At 33.2% G+C, this 21636-nt stretch overlaps 4 protein-coding genes across 4 annotated transcripts; 3 read left to right on the top strand and 1 right to left on the bottom strand.

Moving 5' to 3' along the window:
* Window positions 1–416: 416 nt before the first annotated feature.
* LOC106707966 lies at window positions 417–1631 on the top strand. The gene is made up of 3 exons (XM_045684684.1): window positions 417–431; window positions 603–833; window positions 1226–1631. The coding sequence occupies exons 1-3, from the start codon at window positions 417–419 to the stop codon at window positions 1478–1480; spliced, it is 501 nt and encodes a 166-aa protein (XP_045540640.1). The 3' UTR covers window positions 1481–1631.
* Window positions 1632–3510: 1879 nt separating this feature from the next.
* On the bottom strand, window positions 3511–4936 carry LOC106707967. Its single transcript, XM_045684683.1, has 3 exons — window positions 4889–4936; window positions 4320–4520; window positions 3511–3972 (listed from the first exon to the last, which is right to left on the bottom strand). The coding sequence occupies exons 1-3, from the start codon at window positions 4934–4936 to the stop codon at window positions 3571–3573; spliced, it is 651 nt and encodes a 216-aa protein (XP_045540639.1). The 3' UTR covers window positions 3511–3570.
* Window positions 4937–6709: 1773 nt separating this feature from the next.
* LOC106707968 (proton-coupled amino acid transporter-like protein CG1139) lies at window positions 6710–12420 on the top strand. The gene is made up of 12 exons (XM_045684682.1): window positions 6710–6734; window positions 6884–7026; window positions 7487–7631; window positions 8115–8245; window positions 8319–8403; window positions 8616–8766; window positions 10750–10944; window positions 11224–11329; window positions 11678–11791; window positions 11914–12013; window positions 12107–12201; window positions 12339–12420. Exons 1-12 carry the CDS (start codon window positions 6717–6719, stop codon window positions 12418–12420), a joined length of 1365 nt encoding a protein of 454 aa, XP_045540638.1. The 5' UTR covers window positions 6710–6716.
* Window positions 12421–15058: 2638 nt separating this feature from the next.
* On the top strand, window positions 15059–21168 carry LOC106708010 (proton-coupled amino acid transporter-like protein pathetic). Its single transcript, XM_014499461.2, has 9 exons — window positions 15059–15079; window positions 16423–16577; window positions 16830–16974; window positions 18035–18165; window positions 18381–18616; window positions 19135–19332; window positions 19742–19847; window positions 20156–20372; window positions 20974–21168. Exons 1-9 carry the CDS (start codon window positions 15059–15061, stop codon window positions 21166–21168), a joined length of 1404 nt encoding a protein of 467 aa, XP_014354947.2.
* The last annotated feature ends 468 nt before the right edge of the window (window positions 21169–21636 follow it).

Genomic DNA, 21636 nt, shown 5'->3' with positions numbered 1-21636 from the left:
TATCAAATAGGGAGTTTTTATATTAAAATGAGTTCAATCTAATTTGACGGCATAACGCCGATGAGTTTCCGAAATCTTTCGCTCCAACTTCCTCCAAGATTGTAACAATGTAGAAAATAATCTACATGGAAAAGTTGAGGAAAGTGCTATATCAGTTATGATAAAAAAAAGGTGTCGGGCGCAATCTCGTACATTCGCGAACAGATAAAAGCAAAGAGTAAGTAACATCTGCGACCGAAACTCGCAAAGGCGTTAGATTTTGTTCGAGCTAGTTTGGAATGATAGTTGTTCGCAACTTAACAGTTCCTCTACTGTTTGGCGATATTCAAAGAATTTAAATTCGTCGTGATTTTACGCAGTTTTGAACAATAACGATTCGTTACATTTACCATGGCAACATTTTATCACCTTTAATTATGTTCAAGTTAGCTGTAAGACATTGAAAATAATAAACATTGATGTAACGTTTAATTGTCTAATGAACTTTCTAATGCCAAGTTGAATTTAATTTAATTCCCTTTTACTCTTGCAGTTAAACATTTATTTAACTTTTTTTTTATTTAATTTAACTGGTAGATTTTCTCAACTATATATTTTTCCAGACTGCGAACGTAACTGGCCAACACATTACATCTGAAATTGGTAAACCAAGAAATGATCATTCCAAGGATCTTCTAATTATTTTGGTCACACCAAAAGCGAAGTTTAAAACATCTGATTTAGACTTTGATGATATATCTAGTGAATTCAGTGAGGATAGTTCCCAAGAAGAAGAATCGGAAAGTCTAACTCCGAAAGAGGATGAGGCTTACTTCCTATATCATATGTTACGTGTACGTGTATACCAATCGTTTGATATCTTAGAGCGTCGGTGACGCTGGACCGGAATGGACCGAAAGCTACATGTCTAGGTTCGATCCCTGCCATGTAAGAATGTGTTTTTCCAAATTTCATAGGTACATTTTCCGACGTTCTTGTGGTAAAGAAAAACTTCGAAAATTCAAAGATATGTGTGAAGTCAACCAATCGGGACTGGACCAGCGTGGTTGATTTGTTGCATTGAATAAGCTTCGAAACTACTGAACCGATTCGAAAAATTCTTTCACTGTTGGAAAGCTACACTATACGTGACATAGGCTATATTTATTCATAGACATTTTTTTAAATTCTAAATTGCGTGCAACCAATAATTTTATCTTAATTTTTTTGTCATTTTTTTTTTCAGACGACCGAAAATAGTCAACAAATTGACAATAAGACGGCTTCTACAATAATGCAAACTAAAGAAATTTTACAACCAATATTGAGATCACGATGCAAGAAACTTGATAATTGTAAGAAGAAATGTCCCAAAAGAAAGAAATCACTTTGCGAAAAAAAATGTATTATGATGATTGATATTTTCATAGTTTGCGAAAAGAAACCGAAAAATAAATGTAAAAAGAAATGCGGAAAAACAATGCCACCGAGTTGGCGTTAAAATGAAAGCCGAATCCAATAATCGATCCTACATCGAAGATTAACAGTGACATGTGACAAAGTACAAAATGAAACTCCTCTAATCGTAGTTGTTTGATTGGTGTTGCAATCCTTACATGGTTTTTATATATATACTTTAGGCAAGCAAAAAAACATTAGATCGATTATTGCATTCAGCGGATAAACTACCAATATATGCAGAAATAAATGCATTAATTAGAAAAAATGTTTTTTTTGTCGGAGGTACAACTGAACTGCTAAAATAATCATGCTAATATAATAGGTATAAATGCGAATGTTTAGATAGATGGGTGGATGGATGGATGGTTCATTTGAAGGTATCTCTAGAACGGCTAAACCAATCTTGATGCAATTTGGCATACATATAGAACAAAGTCTGGAAGAACACATAGGCTACTTAACAAGTTTTTTAATTCTGCACGGACACGGGCTACAGCTCGTATTAAATATATCGTTTCCATTACAAGGGCATTATTATTTGAGCTTTGTCATTTGTTAACCATTTTCAAAGAATTGGGATTAAATTGTATTTTCACCTTATGAATAGATAACTAAAACACTCTAACATAAAGAAAAAAAATAAAGAAAGGTTTACAAAAATCGTGGAAAATATAATTGAACAAGCTTAGTCTAAAATTATTCGTAAAAAAATAAAAGCGAAATGTTTTTTATACTTTTATATTACTACAAAAAATACTGTTAGACACTATTTAGTTAACCACGTGTTTTATCCCTTTGACCGCCGCCGATTGATATTATTGACGTCAACGTGGGTTATATGTTTCACCATAAATATATATCACCACAATACTTTCGGTATAAGTACATCATTATTTATTGGTAAAGATCGGATTTCGCAATCCTACGCATAATTATCTTACTCTTACAAATATTATAAATGCGCATGTTTAGATGGATGGATGGATGTTTGTTTGAAGGTATATCTCCAGAACGGCTGGATAACGATGAAATTTGGCACAGATGTAGATCATAGTCTGGAACAACACATAGGGTTCATTTTAGTTTTTTTTTTATTTTGCGCGGACAGAGTTGCGGGCGACAGCCAGTGTTTCAATAATCAAGATTTGTTTAAGCTAAAATGTATTTGAAACACTTTCTAAGTTTTTATAGTAAGGTCCTGTGTGTTTAGTTTACCAAATAATAGTCACCTTAGTAAATGTCTTTAAAATCTACGTCAAAGAGAATCTTCGATGCAGGAATCTTCATGAAGATGCTTTACTAAAATATCTTTGAAATTGCCTTTGTTAATAAAGCTTAGATTATTATACAAATTTAATTAATAAATTTTAGTGTTTAGCATCTTGTCAGAAGGTACAATTGCTTTGAATTCCTAAGATGCGTTGCAAGAATTTGAAACTTATTTATTTGAAAATCTTACTAATACGTGTATAACAAATGCGAAAGATTAGATAGTTGGATGGATGGATGGATGGATGTTTGTTAGAAGGTATCTCCGGAACAGATGAAAGAATCTTGATGAAATTTGTCATAGATGTAGAACATAGTCTGGAAGAACACATAGCCTACTTATTAAGTTATAATAATACCGCGCGACAGCTAGTCAATAATAAAGATAAACCTTTGAATGGCAAACGCAAAATATCTCTATCCGCATAAATATGAAAGGTGTTAAATCTTTTCTTTTCTGCACAATATTTTGGGCACGTAATATGTTTAACAGAAATTAAACCCGCTTTAACATCTTCGAAGACATCCATACAGAAGACATCTGTCAAGTGCAAGAAATTCCGTCTTTTCGTCTGACGACTGCGCGTGCCGGAGGCCTAAGTTTAGTGCACTTTCTACTACTTTCTTTCAAAGAGGAGGGGAGATATAGGAAGGGGAAATATTTTCATTCTGTGCGTGCATTCCTCCATCTATTAAATGTAGGCAACGCATCTGCAATTTCGGATGTCTATGGGTAGCGGTCGCTGTTTCGGTGAATCAGGTGGCCGCTTTCTTTTCCTTCATAAAATAAATAAAAAGATCTAAAGTGATTTCGTTTATTCATAAAGATACTATTGGGTTTTAAAGATAATTACTTGCAGTTCAACATCTAGTGCATGAAGGTCTTGCGGTAGCTAGAAGTTCACCTCTGGTACTTGGATTCTGATTTTCATCACAATCGTTACTCTCTGGATCACAATCATCAGGTTCTTCTTCGGGTTCGCATTCAAAATCTTCATCACAATTATTCTCACAATTAGCGAGCTTTGCACCGGAATAATTCTCTTCGCATTCTTGCTGGCATTCATTATTTGCTTCGCAATTAACTTCGTTTTTAAACCGAAGCAGTGATTTGAGAACTGGTGAGGGGGTAGACCCGTACACTCTTAACTTGCCTCTGTTCCCTTTGTACTTTTGCAAGTTGCTCTTGGTTTGGTATTGTCCTTTATACAATTTATTCTTGTATTCTTGACCGGTTACTTTTGGTTTTTGGGGCTCCGATCGCTTAAAACAAATTTTGAAATACTTAAGTTAAGTTACATTAAAGTTTGTACATCTGTACTTGAAAAAATAATTAATTAAATAACCGTCGGAACGGATTATTTAATACTATGAGGATGATAGCCTTTAGTATGAAAGAGATATTTTAAAACTGTTACTGAGAATCTCGTACGCGAATGAACAAGTAAAAAACCTAATTAGTGTAATTAAATTTTCATGGAAAACTGTCAGAATAATTTTAATTATTTTAACAAACAAACAATTGAAAATTATCCAGGAAATCTGTTATAACTTTTGATCTGTACCACCATAACCCTAACTTTTTAAAAGGTAAATGTAAAAAGACTTACAAAATTCTTGATTAAGAAGATAGCGGGTATACCACCTTCTTTTTCATCGCTCGATTGTAACAAATCGTTGGCTTCCAGAGGATACTTAAGGTTTTGCTGGCTACTTCTATCAATAACAAGGACTAGGGGTCTGTTATTCTGAGCGGCATTTCTGTAGAGACGGCTTAATAGACCGGTCATTTCTGCGTTCACTCCATTGCACTGTAAACAAGATTAGATAGTAATCACTTAGCAATTTAACCATCTTGTCTAACAAGCAACAGGTAAATTAAACAATAAACCTGACTTATTCTACCTCTTTGATTCTAGAGAATATGATGCAGATGCGTGATCGGCCTTTGAGAAAATGATACACTCGCTTCTTTAAGGACCCTAAATCAAAATTTGATACAATCAAAATCTGTTTAGGTCCTAGAAGCCCTAGAGTTTCAATTTCAACATTATATGAAAATGTATTATCACTCCGCTCATTGCTATTAAAAAAACATAAATGTTAATGCAAAAGTAAAGACAGTCTTTAACGGTTATATCTAAGTTGTTGAAAATAAATGAACTAGAACAAAACTTACACTTATTATGAGGGTCCATAGAATTTGAACTGCTATCACCAAAGTCATCATTTCTTAAAGGTGTTCTGTTTAGCCGCAATTTTTAGAGTGGTCAATTTCTATTTTCACCAATAACTTGTCGCTCTAGTGGATTTAATCAAACCGTTAATTAGGGATTTTTATTATTGTTTTTAGTTTCCGTATTCGCTTTTAGGTTTATAGCTTTAATTAGTGTTTCGGGTAATTAGGTAACTTTAATTGCAAGGACCGCTGTTACGTCTTTACTTTCTGTAGATTTGTACGCGTTCTTCGAACATAAAAAGTAGTAATACTTTGAATATAGAACTTTGATTTATACTTTCTACGTCCTATTAATATAGATATGTACAACTATTTCCAGTATTATTTTTAACAACTTTTTAGCAGGGCCATTTTAATAGACCACATTTCATACTTCATCAAAGATCTTGTAAGGGCGGGTAAAAAAAATATTTGTTTTTAAGTTAGAACTGCACAATTGTTTAACTTTTCTTAACGATTACATATTTATTGTAATCATGCAATCGAACGTCTTTACAATGTTGCGTCAGTGAACTCTTTTTCTTTTTAAACACTAAGGTTATACAAAAAAATCGAGCGAAAAGCATGCGATATATCATAACAACTGAATTAGAATCAATATGTTTAAAGTTCGAATCGATTCATTCATTTTAATCGATGTTTTAAGCAGGTCAATTCACTATTAAATTAAAACTGATAGATGTTAAATGTGACCTATTGAAGTGGCCCTGCTATATGTCAATAATCAATTATAATCACTGATCTCTCTACTCTTTAGAACAGGCTAAAAGTCTTGATATTTTGTACCCAGTTGATTTCAGCAGTGACGATTCGAACCTTAGATATAATGGCAGTTTTTGTCATAAACATAATTAAGTTCTTTTAAATCGAAACTAATCAAAAGCTGTCGTTTCCAAGAAGCGATCTGTCCACATCTATATATAGAGGACACGGAATATAATAACCTAGTTGATGCCCGCGACACCGTCCACGCGGAATTAAAAAACGTAATAAGTAGCCTATATCTTTTTCCAGACTATGTTCTATGATATGTCCATGCCAAATTTCAATTGGATCCATGCAGCCGTTCTGGAGATATCTTCTAACAAACATCCATCCATCCATCCAAACATTCGCATTTATAATATCAGTAAGATAAGAACGCTCCTTTATTTAAAAAAAATGTTATTATTTTATACTACAAAAAATAACTCTGTCAGTTGAAACTCTTTGCTGTCAACCTGTCAGTTACAGGAGATTGTGGTATGCCGATATAAATCGATGAAAGATTATATTAAAAATGGATTAAACGAATTCACAAAATTGTTAAAGTTTTCACGTAGAAATCATGGAGCCAACATGTTTGTATGTAGCACAAAGAATCTGTTCACAATTGAGGATATTGTGAAATCTTATTCAATTACAAATCATTGAAAATGTCAAGTCGTCAAACGGTAAAAACATCTTATATATATATAAAAGAAAGTCGTGTTAGTTACACTATTTATAACTTGAGATTGGTCGAACTGATTTAGTTGAAAATTGATGGGGAGGTAGCTTAGAACCAGGAAACGGACATAGGATAATTTTTACCACGTTTTCTATTTTATATTCCGCGCGGACGGAGTCGCGGGCAAAAGCTAGTTTGTAATGGAAATAAAAAAAGTATATCTCTCGCAATCTGGTTGACTAAAGAATTACATAATTTGGTAGAAATTATTATTATATCGAAGTTTTTTTAAACTTCTTAAAATTAATACATGTATATTTGCAGGGTACAAATACCAACATGACTGTAGACGATGACGTAAGTGTATATTTCTTTATAAAAAAACCAGAAATAAGTACATCCCTTTTTTATATAGGGCCAGAATCAGAGAAATAGTGCTTATTGTATTTTTAAAAGGGTTCATTTCTAACAATAAACTACTCAATAAACATTGTCAACAATTCCAGACGCCTGACCAAACATCACTTGGCTCTTTAAACGTTGAACTCCGGGAATATTTGGATAGAGCGAACAATTTTGAACTGTACCCGGGCGCGGAGACGATGGAATATGATTTTATAGCTGAGAGGCAAAATGTTCACGGGACTAAGTATGTTTTAAACATTCACGAATCTAGCATTAAAATTGTAAAGTAAGACTTTGAAGTACCAAAGGATATCTTTCTCTAACTCTTGTATAGAATGTACGGTTACCTGATCTCTATCGCTGTTTCCTCTTCATTGTCTACGCAGTAGTAACTCTTAGCATAAACTCGGAATCTTCCTCATTTTCACTATCGATGAATATTTTTATGGGGTAAAGCCAACGGACAGCCGATTGCCTAATGTATTTGATCCGACGACCTGGATATCCAAAATTCCAAAGGAACTATAGCCACCTTGACCATAAGGAAAGAGTACGCTCCTTTCTTGAAAGACCCTTGATCGTGGTCAGGTTTAAACAGACTATTTGGGTGTTCGAACTACACAATATTCTATATATTTTTACTATAACCTTATTCAAACATTTTTGGTAAACGTTTGAATAAGCTAAGATCTTGTCTTTTTCAGTTTAATAGAATCTACAGCGCATTTAATAAAAGGATGCCTTGGTGCGGGCATCCTAGGCATTCACGAAGGCTACAGTTATGGAGGTCTCTGGACTTCGCTCGGAGCTAACATATTGATCGGCTTCTTTGTTCCATATAACATGTTAGTAAGTAATTTTCTCCAAAAACAACGAATTGTCTTCATCTCCCTGGCCTTTTTCCACTCACGTGGGGATGGCACACAACCTTAAAGTTTTGACTCAAGTTTTTACGGCCGCCTGCTTGTCTCCAACCCTACTTGGGAGACCAAAAACAACGGATTGTGTTTGAAAATTTAAGATATAATTTTAAAAGTTCTCTTACGTTTAAAGATGGTGAAAATTTAAAAATTCTGAGGGTTGTAAGATACATAAAATAATCAAACCTACTTTGTGTCTTTTATACTATGCATCGCTTTCCTTGTTCCACCAATGTACAATACTCGTATATTTCTTTCGTTTCACGTTACGAAAGTGTTTCATTTTGGCCCATCCTTGAAATTACTTTTCTCCGCTGTTCATTGAATTCTTCAGAAGACTACTGATGATAAGTGTCGTTTTATTATTCTATTTAACATTCTTATTATTATATTGGGTACTATTTTATTTCAGTTATTAATTGACGCTGCACAAAGAATGTATATACGATTAAGAGTGCCAAGACTATCATATCCTGATCTCGTTGAAGCCGTTATTGCGACGGGTCCAATGCGATGTTTGAGACCTTATAGAAAAGTTTTTAGGTTATTCTCAAAAATTTTATAATTGTTTGAATATATAACTCCATTCAAACTAACCTGTTGATATTGATTTCAGATATTCCGTGGATTTGTTTCTTTTCTTCGGATTTTGTAGTACATGTTGTATTTTCGAAATCATGATTGCTCGAACTTTAAAAGAGGTTCTTTTAATTTCTTTACTATTAAATTATATATAAGATAATCAACGTATAATAGTGGAAATTGATAGATTGGGCTTCTAAACTCACTCAATATTAAGAACTTTAGTCCATAATTCAAGCAACTGTAGCCACTGCAGATTTCCACCACAGTAAGAAATTGTCTTCTTCTATTCTATTTTTCTATTCATTTGACTTCAACTATTTCATTTCAGGTGTTAGAAACAGCCTCCGGTTCCTTCAAGAACTATAATTTTCCTATAGCTATTTATATTTTAATTGTCTTCGTACCGCTATTCTCTTTGTGCATGATAAGAAGCTTAAAACATCTGGCGCCATTTTCTCTCGTTGCTGATGTATTTTGTGGTAAAGTATTGTTTAGTTTTTAATACTATTTAGTACACAATACAAACAAAAGAAAACGAAACAAAGAAGAGATGTGTTTATGATCATTGTTTTAATAGAAGACTGCAGACGAACCTGATGTTAAGTAACCATTGTTACTTACGACCATTTTGTATATTATACTACTTAGAAGATGTCATAAAATGAGGCTGATGGAGGAAGTTTATTGTTCATTCTTTCAATGAAACACTGATGTAAAATGTAGAATTAACCCTCGGAGTACACTAGGGGTCATTTTGACCCCAAATTTTTTTTTATCCTAAAATATTTCTCTAGTCAGTCGAAATATTCGAGACATCCGGTGTATATTTTGAAGGTTAAAGCCCCCCTCTAAAAGTACACAAAGGGACAACTGCGCAACGTTTTACAACGGCCCAGCGAAGAGGACGTGGGGTCAAATTGACCCCTGTGTGTACTAGTGAGTGTCTGTTGAAAAAATGATATATTTTTGTTTCACGCATAAAGTGTGCAAGTAAGTGTAAATTACAATAAAAATTATGAGAAATTTTTGTTTTTATCGATTGAATAATATTTTTTTACAGAATGCCGTATAACCTCCGTAACAACCGTGTTCTTAATTATTTGTTAAGAAGCAGCAGACAGCTGGTTTACGACAATCCCTCTGATTGAAAAATGCAAAAACAACCCTACGATTTGACGATTACCGGTACTATCCGTAGCAACAAGAAAGAGATTCCATTAGAAATGAAAATTGCTGGTGAAGAGCGAATCGCAAAATATTGTCATCATGATTCAATCACACTTGTTTCATGGACGCCAAAAAAAAAAAGAAATGTATTAGTGGCTTCTTCTTATCTACAATCTACAGCAATTAACCCGGACAATGGAAAACCATGTATAATCGAGCATTATAATAAAGCAAAAAGTGGAACAGACCTTCGATCAACTGTGTAAATTACATACTGTCGCACGCGCCACAAAAAAATGGCCAGCACGATTTTTCTTTGGAATACTTGATCAAGCAATTGTTAATAGTCGTATACTTCACATCTCTAAATTTGTCGCTGCTGAAGAGGAAGAGCAACAAAATAACTGCGCGAGAATGTTACCAGCAGGTAGCTATTCATTTATTCAAACCGTGGCTCCATAGACGACTAGATGGTAATGTTTTTCTAAGACAAGGCATCCGAAAAGGAATTGAAAAATTTTTAAATATCAATTAGCCTTCATCACAAAATGATTCTCGTCCAGTATCGGAGAAACGCCAACGTTGTGCTTTATGTCCACGAAAAGATGACCACAAAACACAAGCTCTATGTCCATCATGTATGCGGGGCTATGTGTGATAAACATCGTATATACATGTGTAATGATTGTGGTGGGGTTGAATAATTTGTTATTTTTCATATTTTAATAAATTTTACGAATTATAAGTTATGGTATTGATTATTTTTATGTGTACCTAAGAATTACTTTCGATTTTTCACTTAAAAAAATAGTCATTTTCACATAACTAAATAATTATACTTTTTGGAAAATTTACAAAAACAGCTATAATTGCTTGAATCTCGGTATTTTCGTCTTCAAAAATCTCATATTGTTTTTTTCTAAATGTACATTTAACATTTGATACGGGTAATTATTCGAATCAGTTCGTTTTCGAAAATAGGTTCGAATTTAATTAATTTTTTCACCATTAAAATCTATTTAATTCCGAATAATAATGATTGTATTCGAAAGAGCATTGTTTTACCTACAAAAATGTCATAACCTAAATTCCGATAAAATGCTTAGTTTCTGAGATATAGGTCTTTAAAAGTCAAGTGGGGTCAATTTGACCCCGTGTGTACTCTAAAGTTCTGATCAGAGGTGTGTACTCCGAGGGTTAAGTACGCCGTTTTCTTGACATGATTGTGATGTATCCTTCAGTGGTTCTACTACTAATTTTTTCGTTGCTTTAAAATGTGCTTACAAATGTTTCAGGAGTTTGCGTCTTAATCGCTGTATACTACAGTATTCTATATAAAACGTACGAATATCGCCCAGCTTGGAAGAGTATTCGTGGATTGTTTCGTTTCTGTGGCGTTTGTATCTACAGCCTGGATGGTATCGGCGTTGCCTTACCCATTGAAAACTACATGACGAAGCCTCAGTACTTCCACCTTGTGGTGCAATGGGGTAAATCGACTAAAGATAGACCTATGCTTACTAACACGGCATCATTAGAAAAATGAAGTCTCCTGATGAACCAAAAGTGACTCAGGGTTAGCTAAAAGTTCCCTTGCCACCATTCTTCAAGAGACAACATCAAAATTATCGCATTTGGCGCTGTTGGTATCTCTCTCGTTTAATAAATCTAGTAATTTGGAAAAGATCCTTGTGATACTGCAAAGTTTTACTGTTCTTAAGATCGGAGTCACATGGGTCGATACTTACTTTTCAAATCTTGTATTCCAGGTATGTCGATTGTACTTGTGTCCGTGGCTAGTGTTGGTTTTTTCGGCTATTGGGCGTGGGGAGATGCTTGTCGAAGCCCCATCACAATCCACATGCCCAAGGATCGGTAAACGTACTACTTTTTTCACCAGTTGTCGCTAAGCGTTTATTGTATTGTTCACGAGCATTTCATTAATAGAATATCGTTATCTCTCTCCACCTCTGTCATATTTAATTTAAAACACTTCCTATGTTTCTAACCCTAGTTGCTATAAGCGATACTGCGACGACCATGTCATTTTATGTTGCCACAATTAATTCAGCCAAACAATAGCGAGTTTATACAGTGTTTATTTAGCGCTAGAAGCGTTTTAAGTCCATTTTGTATAATAGCATTATCTGAACACAGAGTTTCAATACAGATTTGGGTATTATATGAACCACAAGCGCATTATCTCTGCAATTTCTATTGCAGTGCATCCCTAGCGCTCCAGTTTTTGATTGCCATTTCCCTGGGCGTTACATTCTCTGTACATTTGTGGGTGCCGTTTAGAACAATATGGCATTACATTGGCAGGAGATATAAAAGGTATGTTTACGTATGCTACTACAACTTTAAAATCTTAATAATTGTCATATAATATTTGTGATGACGCCTGCAAGAATAAATTAGTTAATATTTTTATTTGATATTTATTGGTTTTTTTTCAGGCACAGAGGACTTTGGGAGAGATTGTACAAGGGAATCTACGTTTTAATCATCACAGGCTTTTCTATTTTGTTTTCTGATTTAACAGAATGGATGAGCTTTGTAAAGTATTATAATATCATATATTTAATATAAAAAAGAACCACTAAGATCGATCACCTGATTGTTTTTAATAATTTCCTTTTTTTATTTTAGGTCGGTAATTTCTTCCTAGGAACTGTGGTGTTTATATTCCCTGCCTTTATAGATAGTTTGGTAATATGGGGGGAGGCACACTCGGCATACATGAGGTAAACATTGGAATAATATTTAAAAACAAATTGCACATGGAATTAGGAGAAATTTTTCCCTTTTCCTTATGGATCTATAGTTGTATCGGTTTGGATGTAATTTGAGGGCAATTGAATAATTAACATTTTATTTTCAGAATAAAAATATTGCAAAATATAATGATTATGTTGATCGGGCTTACGTTATGTTGTGGAGCGATATATTCTTATATAGAATAAATCAGTAACACCATTTTTTTTTTCTTTTATTTATCAATAAAATAGTTTCCTTTGTCCAAAACCTGTGTTACAAAAATATTACTTTGATTCTCGTTGAAAAATATAGACATAATAATAATGTAGGTATTTTAACAGTTCATCTAGTTTTTGGTAGTTAGATTAAAAATATTTTTGGAAATAAACTGTATTGAATTACTCTAACCAGTCTTTGACATCAAAGGTACTCGTATAACAAGATTTAAAAAGGATACAAACAGGATTGTAAAAGGGTCCTAACATTATTATTACAAAAACACCTTAATAAATTTACGCTACGGAATCTCTATGAATCAATAACAGGATAACGATATAGAAACTTTACCCAAGATAAACTTTTAAAGGTTGTTTTCACTATTTATTTTAAAAAATATGATCACTAGAAACCTATTTTAAAGAGTAACATCAAATTATTTGCTATAAAATCCAGAACAAAAAGTCAAAACTAATTCACTATTACATCACAACCCATAAATGTAAAGAACAGTAACAAGATAGATCCTATTTGAGTAATAAATGTGAAATTTAATATAGGCCAAGTTCAATAACACAAACACTTATAAGATGCAATTAAAATGAAGGTCGAAAGCATTTGTTACGTTTTTAAAATTGATACAATGTCCTCAAATAATTGAACATTACGACGTAATTGGTTTTTAAAATACTGAACTGATGTTAAATAATATTTCGGCCAAATGCCTTTCGCATTTCATAATGGCGAAAACAAAAAAATTACTGAAGTGTTACATATCCTAAAATAAAAACCTCGTAACACACTCTTATAATCATTAATTTGGAATAATTTTTAAGGAAAGTGTATAAATAGATAAACGTGAAATTTTACACAGTTGAAGTTAATTTAGATAAGAAATACATAAAGTTGTTTTTGAAGAAACAAAAATAAATTATGAATTACGGTTAAATTTCGTCCAATAAGCAAGTACTAGTAAAAATAACGCCAACCTTCGCTAGTCGAAGAGGCAAGTAGGCGAGGTAGTTCAAGAAGAAAAAGTAAAAATAAAACCCGCCAACAGTCGGACCATACCCTGTCTACTCGACACTTAATTATTCCTTATTGATACAATGAACGCTCAACACTAGCTAAATTGAGAAATCATTACAAAGTAATGTTCAGTGCTCTGATAAGTGGCCACTACATTAACAGCTCGTCAAATATACACACTGTATTTAAACTGCAATACCTACATATTCAGTCTTTTTATAGTAAAAGCGGCAAATTAGCAAGAGACTACTTAAAAATAGTGAAAGATATTTACAGACTGCAAGTACTGTCTACCTTTATGACTGGTTTACATTACGACAGTACAGTAGGACAGCAGCGCTGGCATGAACTCTTTGGGTCATCGACGCCAGTTAGTGTTTACATTATACCAGTTGTATGCCAGCGCTGATTTTGAGCGCTACTTTCCTACTATATTGGCATTAATTGACAGAGAAGACACACAGAAAGAGGATATTCCCCACCCCATGCGTCCTCTCCTGCTTTCCCTTTTCCACACTTGAAGAATAGGATGGAAAGAGAAATGAGTACTCTGGATTGGCCTCCGCTAAACACAGAAGTTACAGAAAAATGTATACCAATTAACCATTTTTGCAGTATAAAATGTAGCCTAAGAGCCTAGCACGAATACTACAACAGTCGCCTTTGTAACGTCATCGACAATACTTCAAAATTTGTATGAGAATTTTTGGTGTAGCGGCCAAATTCTGTCGAAGACTTTACGAACTCGCGAACATTTGTTTTAGGGCCTCTGTATATTATTACAATCTTTATTCAGTATCGAATTTCATTGAAATCCGTTCTGCGGTTCTGTAGTTACGTGGGAAACATCCATACATCCAAACGCATTCATAATAATTAATACTACGAGTTTAGTTAGGAGTAAAATTTTGTTCAAGTGTTAAATTGAAGGTGAAAACTAAAGGTGTGTAGCGAACTTTAGAGATGTAAAAATGACAGTATGAAATATAACTTCATGGTAATAAATAACTATGTATCATCTTGTAAAGACAATATAAATAGAGTTGATAAGCTTCAATGATACAGAACCGAAAATATTTTATACTCCACGTCAAAGTACAGTCGAGAACAGCTTTATTTAAATATAATTTAAATATGTATGTTCTGGTAAAATAAATTATAAAATAATTATTTTTAAATACCAATATTCATATTGTTGTAAATAGGAAACTGGCTTAATTATTTAAGTATTAGTAGTATTAGTATTTAGTATTATTAGTATTGATTTGAAGGACGAAACTTGGTGCGAACAAAGAATTAGTTATCACTATGGGAGTTAAAATGTTTCGCAACCTAACAAAAATTAACAATAAAAAAAAATCTCAACTTTATAAAAATACCGTTATTAAAAATGTGACGCCTTATAATCATTAATATAGAATAGAAATATTGAAAAGAGTTTATTTTCAATATTTCACTTGTTTAATTTATAACACTTAATATCCTGACCGTACATCGCAAGGTCGTGTCGAATGAAGGCGCTGTTCGTTCATTCTATCGAGTCAAAAGACAGCCTCTGATGAGTTTGCAAGTGTCGTAGTGTTGTGCCCATGACTTACAATGGAAATGAACACCAATCGTGTAAGTTGAAGTTAATAAGAAATTAAATAGAAAACAACTCACGCCTTAAACACAGAGAAGTAGACAAACAATACATTTGGCATGATCCTGATACACCTTTCTTTTTTTTCTTAAAGACAAAAAGAGATGACATCATGTTTCTTTCTGTAGTGAAAATCCACGGATAACATCTTTGGTATATCAAACATTCATCATCTTTTTTTTATTCGAAGCATTTCTTTTTCAATTTCGAGAATCCATTTTTTTATTTTGGATTTAATTTAAGGCGGTCAATTAGCTGGTGACCGCTTTCCTACCTAATGCTAAGAGAAATCTATCGTGGGGTATTATAATAATTATTTACTATTATCTATAAAGTCTGCTTTAGACAGACTAATTAATATTCAATTAAAATACCAGTATAACACGTATGTTATAAACATAAGACCACAAAAGACTTGAAGAAAAATTTAAATAAATTATTTACTTTTATTACACTTTTATAATATGCATTTTTTAAAAATAAAAAACAAAAAAAAGTAAAATAAAAAACAAAAAAATCCTACTTATTCCTTGCATATAAACGCAACTACCCATATGACAAGTGAAGGAATGCAAATTGATCCTCCTTAGGCATTCCGGTGAAAATTCCTTCATATCTTACTTATATTAGAAGTGCAAATGTTTAGATGGATGGAAGGAAAAACGGCTCAACAGATCTCGATGAAATTCGGCAAAGATATAGAACATAGATCTTAATTTTTTTAACGCCGCGAGGACAGAGTCGCGAGCGACAGCTAGTAGGTAATAAATAATAAATTCTGACGCAGTTCAAAGTTTTAGTGACTGTAAATAGTGTGTACTGTAATTCCGTACAAGTATGCACGTGTCCTCATTTGTACAAGTGTAAGGAAATTCGATTTAATCCCCTTGATAATGTGCCGTAAAGATAAAACAGTGAAGTGTCAAGATTTACTGGCAAAGAATAAATAGATGACCTGAAACATAAACATGATCTAGGTATGACTTTTTCCACTCTTTTTCACACAAAGAAGAAGATTAAATCAAACTTAGTGTAGGTTTTCACAGTTAAGACAGTTGAATAAAAACCTATTACCATCCCACTCACTCTCTATAAAAAGAACAGAGACAATGATATATTATAATACAACTTAGGTACGGTATTTGAAACTCTGCAACAAAGAATAAACATTTGTTCAGGAAATAATTATGGGAATAATCTTCAGATAGGAAGGCAGTAATTACAAAAGACGCACGTAACCCAGGCGGGTAGGCATATTACGGACTTTTATTTGGCACGGTTCTGGCACACACATCTCATACATTTGAATTTTTTTTTTAAGGTAAATCAAACACCAACACAACAAGATGTCCACGATCTATCACCGAAGCCCCCGCCACAACCACCGCCGGAAGAAAATAATACAAAATTCGTTCTACATTCAGATAAAGATCCTTACGACTACATATCCCAAAGATGTACAGCTAAACCTACGAAGTAAGTATAAATATTTCATTTTTGAATTACTATTTTAATACCTTAATTTCAAAAATATTCAAAGCTGTCTTTTGTTACAAAAATATCCAGTGACCTTCTAAAATCTGTTGGATAATCAAGATCATTTTCTTTAGTCATAACCATGCCCTCTTCGGAGGATAGGTACAGTATATACTTTTTCATTTTATATCTGTCGTCTTATCTGAATTAATTTCCTACATAAGCATAGAAACTCTCAAATTCCTATTCCAGTACCCTAGAATCAACAGGACATCTCATCAAGGGCTGTCTGGGCGGTGGGATACTGGGTATTCACGAGGCTTACATGAAATGCGGTCTCTGGTCTTCGCTTTTCATCACAATAGTCTTCGGCTTTTATATCACTTATTGCGTACATGTAAGTATATTCCATTTTTGTTAAAATTCTAAATGCAAACATCAAATTTAATCCATGGCGGCCATTGCACTTTTTTGTGAAAATTGTGAGATAAAACAAAGTGGTTAAAACAAGGCTAGCCAATATTATAAAGTTGAGTAAAAATGTGAGAAAGAAGAAAAACATTTTAAAATTTACGAGTTTAAAGAAAAATGTGAAGATTGTCTACACATTTTTTTTTTTTGTTAAAACTCTGGTGAAAATAATTCGGGTTTCAATTGAATAGTTTTGTTTGGCACACAACATAAGCATATTTATGCTGAAATTATTCTTGAATATAGGTTACGAAATTTAGATCTTTACATCACAAGAGGGATCATTAAATTTATTAAGAACTAAAATATTTTTTTCCTCCAGACAAATGCACAAAGTTGTCGAGAACTTAACTAAATATTTACCCCTAGATAACTTTGCAGGGGTGAAACGAAATTCCTCACAGAAATAAGTTAAAATAAATTTGCTATCTCTTATTTTATCACCGTACAAGTTTAACTGGGGTGCGCCAGAATTTGGAAAACTTTAACGTTCAACTTGTAAAAGTTTTTTATATCAACATGTACTATTTTTATTTGTGTTTACACGACTACATAAATAAGTTCTTTTTTATTATAAATATCGTGTCCAATTTATATAATAACCTTTGTCAATGTTCTTTTTAAATACTTTGCAAATTGAATTACTCAAACAACACTTTTTGAAAAATGTATCTCGCAACTGCATTGTCTTTATCTTACTTCTTACTAGTATTATAAATGCGAATGTTTAGATGGGTGGACGGATAGACGGATGGATGGATTGATGTTTGTTTAAAGGTATCTCCGGAACAGCTCAACGGATCTTGATGAAATTTGGTAGAGAAGAACATATTCTGGAAGAACACATAGGCTACTTATCACTTTTTTTTAATTCCGCGCAGACTGAGTCGTGGTTGGCAGCTAGTATTTCTATAAAATGTGTATACCTTCATTGGCGGAGTTATTATTCTTAGAGATTTAAAGGTAATCTTCATACTTTTTTCCAGATCTTAGTCAAATCGGCGCAAACATTATACAAAAGACTTCATTTACCAGAAATGTCTTACCCAGACGTTGCAGAGGCGTCTTTAGAAGTCGGACCATTCCCTAGATTAAGAAAATATAGCAAATTTTTCAGGTAAACAGGTTCAAAGGATTTACATGATTTAACTTAAATCTAAGTTTTTGATGTCTAACTTTGTGTCAAGCTTTACAAGCTAGTTTTTTTTATGGCAGACGGTTTAAAATTCCAACTATGTCATTAACAACAATCTGTGAACTCAATTCTATATGTCGTTTAAATTGAAGAGACTAGAAGTCACATAAAGATAATTTTATATCATTTTTTTCCAGGTACGCGGTAGACGCAATTATATGCATAGATTTATTCGGTGCATGTTGCGTATACCAGATAATAATAGCCAAAACAATACAACAACTGGTTGAAAGCAAAGACGACGTAGCCTGGGAGGATATAGATAGATTGAGGCTGTACGTACTGGCTCTCTTACTGCCGATACTACTGCTCTGTATGATAACCACGTTGAAATATCTGGCACCGTTCACACTACTCGCGGACGTTTTTATTAGTAAGTAATAATTAGTCAACAAACAAAATAAAAATAAAAGAAAACCTGGAACCCTTAAGAATAGTTAATAAGTTAATAAGTTCCTCTACTATTGCGGATGGTAATAGTCGTCCATAGAAACCACAAAAAAGTAACGTTTGATTTTCTCATAACAGAACCTGAACGGGCTCAGTTTTCACGGGTGGATCTATATAGCTAAGTTAGTGAATATATAAGAAGTATGGACTTCTTTGTTCCTTATAAAAATGGGTAAAGATATCACCCACAGTCGCAAGCACATATTATCTTAACGGTTAGTTTGTAATGTCTTAATAAGAAATGTAATACAGCTCGTACATATATATATATTATGGCTGGCTCTCTAGCTGATCCCTATCACCAAGTCAACCAATCCGTACTGGGCCGTAGAGTATTTTACTATAGCCAAGTCACCCCTAACTTAAGTAGGCTCCGAGCCCCTTGGGGGGTACATATAAGCTAACAAGAATTAATATTTAAATTTCTTAATTATTTTACAGTTGCATGCGTGATAGCGACCGTAGTGTACAGCCTACGCGTTGCTCCTAAAATATCAGAGGTCCCAGCGTGGAAGGACGCCTTGGGTTTCTTCGAGTTTTGTGGCATTGTTGTATTTAGTATGGAAGGAATAGGAGTATCTCTGCCAATTGAGAACAATATGAAAGATCCTAAACAATTTCCTAAAGTACTTTGTGCTGGTAAGTTGACAAAAACATGGTTATACCTATTTAGCCATTAACGTTGAAGTTAATTACGAATGTGCTATGATGTTGAGAAAGACTACTCTATTTGTAAAAAACATGACCTCTTTATTCAATACATTGAAATATTGTAGACCAAAGAATGAAAAAAATACTTTAATATTTATTATCATTATTATACGTATCACTTTTATCGTAAACTAGCTTTTATCCGCGACTCCGTCCGCGCGGAATAAAAAATAGAAAACGGGGTAAAAATGATCCTATGTCCGTTTCCTGGTTCTAAGCTACGTGCCCATCAATTTTCAGTCAAATCGATTCAGCCGTTCTTGAGTATAATAGTGTAACTAACACGACTTTCTTTTATATATATATATACGACCCTAATCATTTTTTCTTGTTACAGGTATGAGTGTTGTTGTTTCTTTTCTAATAATTGTTGGATTTTTCGGTTATTGGGGATTCGGTGAAAATTCTATATCACCAGTGACTCTCAATTTTCCATCCGCAATGTAAGTAAATCTAAAATAAGTAACCTAGATATGGAGTAGATTAAGGATGAAATCAGTGTGGAAAAAAAATCCGATATCTAATTGTATGATGGACCTAGGATAAAAACATCAATCATGATAAAAAAAAAATTAGACTTGGAATGGACTTTTATTTCTTTTTTATAAGAAAAGAGGTTAAACAAGTGTCTGGATCAACGACGTCCATGGATATCGGAAACATAAGACGAACTGTTAATGCGTTACCGGTCTTAAAAAACTTATTCTGTTTATTTAAAAAGTAACTCTTAATTATCTGTTTTTGATTTCAGTTTTCCAACAATCCTCAAATGTCTAATGGCGATAATGATTTTCATAACATTCGCCCTTAACTTCTGGGCGCCTTTCAATCTCGTTTGGTTCTATTTGTCAAAGAAACATGATCCGAAGAGACATTGGCTTTGGGAAAGGGTGTACAGAGCTGTGTTTATTGTTGCCATCACATCTATCGCTATTGCCTTTCCTAATATTGGGAATTTGATGGGCTTGGTAAGTAACAGTTTTCTATACAGTGAACTTCCACTGTGACACTCGAATTAGTACATATTGTTGTCTCTGTTTTGTCAAAGCGAATAAATGAGATGACAATATGTCCTAATACAAGTGTCACGGCAGTGTAATTCTATGTTTACGATTATATTGTGGTTACTCATTAGAGAAGAGTGAAGAAAACATTGAGCGCCTTCCACGTGAGTCAGATAAGGAGAGGGAGATGATTATGACTCTTTAAAAAAGACTGTTGCTATTAATCTTATCGCCACAATAATCAGAATGGATGTTCACTTTTTTTAATTACAGTGTTTACACGGCCTATAGGTACCATTCACATGAACTTTCTTCAGATGAAGATTCTTAGAACCCCATGTTTTTGGAAAATAAATGACTAAAATCCTTAAATTTTTGCAACTAAATACTAAAAGAGCACAATTAACTCATCATTCCTAGTTAAATACTCCATACCTCTTATCTAGAAGGAATTGATTGTCCAGACTCAAGACGAAACCTAAAAGATTAAACTGCTAAGCCATTTTAAATTAGCTTTTTCACGCTTATCTAAGCTATTTATGTAACCACCGTTTGTTTTTTGCAGCTTGGAGCTTTCTGCCTGTCGAATATGGGTTTTATATTTCCAGCGCTAATAGAACTTCTCGTCATTTGGGAAGTTCCTGGCCTCGGAAGATACAAATGGCGTCTATGGAAGAATGTTTTTGTTATAATTGTAGGAATACTGTTATTTGTTGCTGGCACTTATTCTAACCTCAAAGGCCTTATATCAAATATATGATATCAATTTGTTTTTTTATCTTTATTCTTCACTAGCTGTTGACTCTGTCCGCGCGGCATTAAAAAATATGTTCTTCCAGACTATGTTCTACATCTGTGCCAAATTTAATCAAGATCCGTTGAGCCATTCTGGAGATTACATCAAACAAACATCCATCCATCTAAACATTCGCATTTATAATATTAGTAAGAAAAGATTAGATAATGTAATGTATATATAAAATACACACAAAATCAAGATCGAAATAAAAAAAAAGTAATCAGAAAAATTTTATATTTAAAAATAATTTACAATTAAATAAAAGATACAAACAAAATAACAATCCAAAAATACGAAACATCGTATAGAAAACTAAAATAACAATGCAATAACATAATCACCAAGGAACACACAATTGAACATTAATATTTGTATTGCACTCAAAATTTAATCATCTCTGATACTCATGTTGCTCTACGTCACAATATT

This window comes from Papilio machaon, chromosome 27 (assembly GCF_912999745.1).
Source record: "Papilio machaon chromosome 27, ilPapMach1.1, whole genome shotgun sequence".
In the NCBI taxonomy this organism is placed as follows: Eukaryota; Metazoa; Arthropoda; class Insecta; order Lepidoptera; family Papilionidae; genus Papilio; species Papilio machaon.
This window is presented reverse-complemented; position numbering and strand designations above follow the sequence as displayed.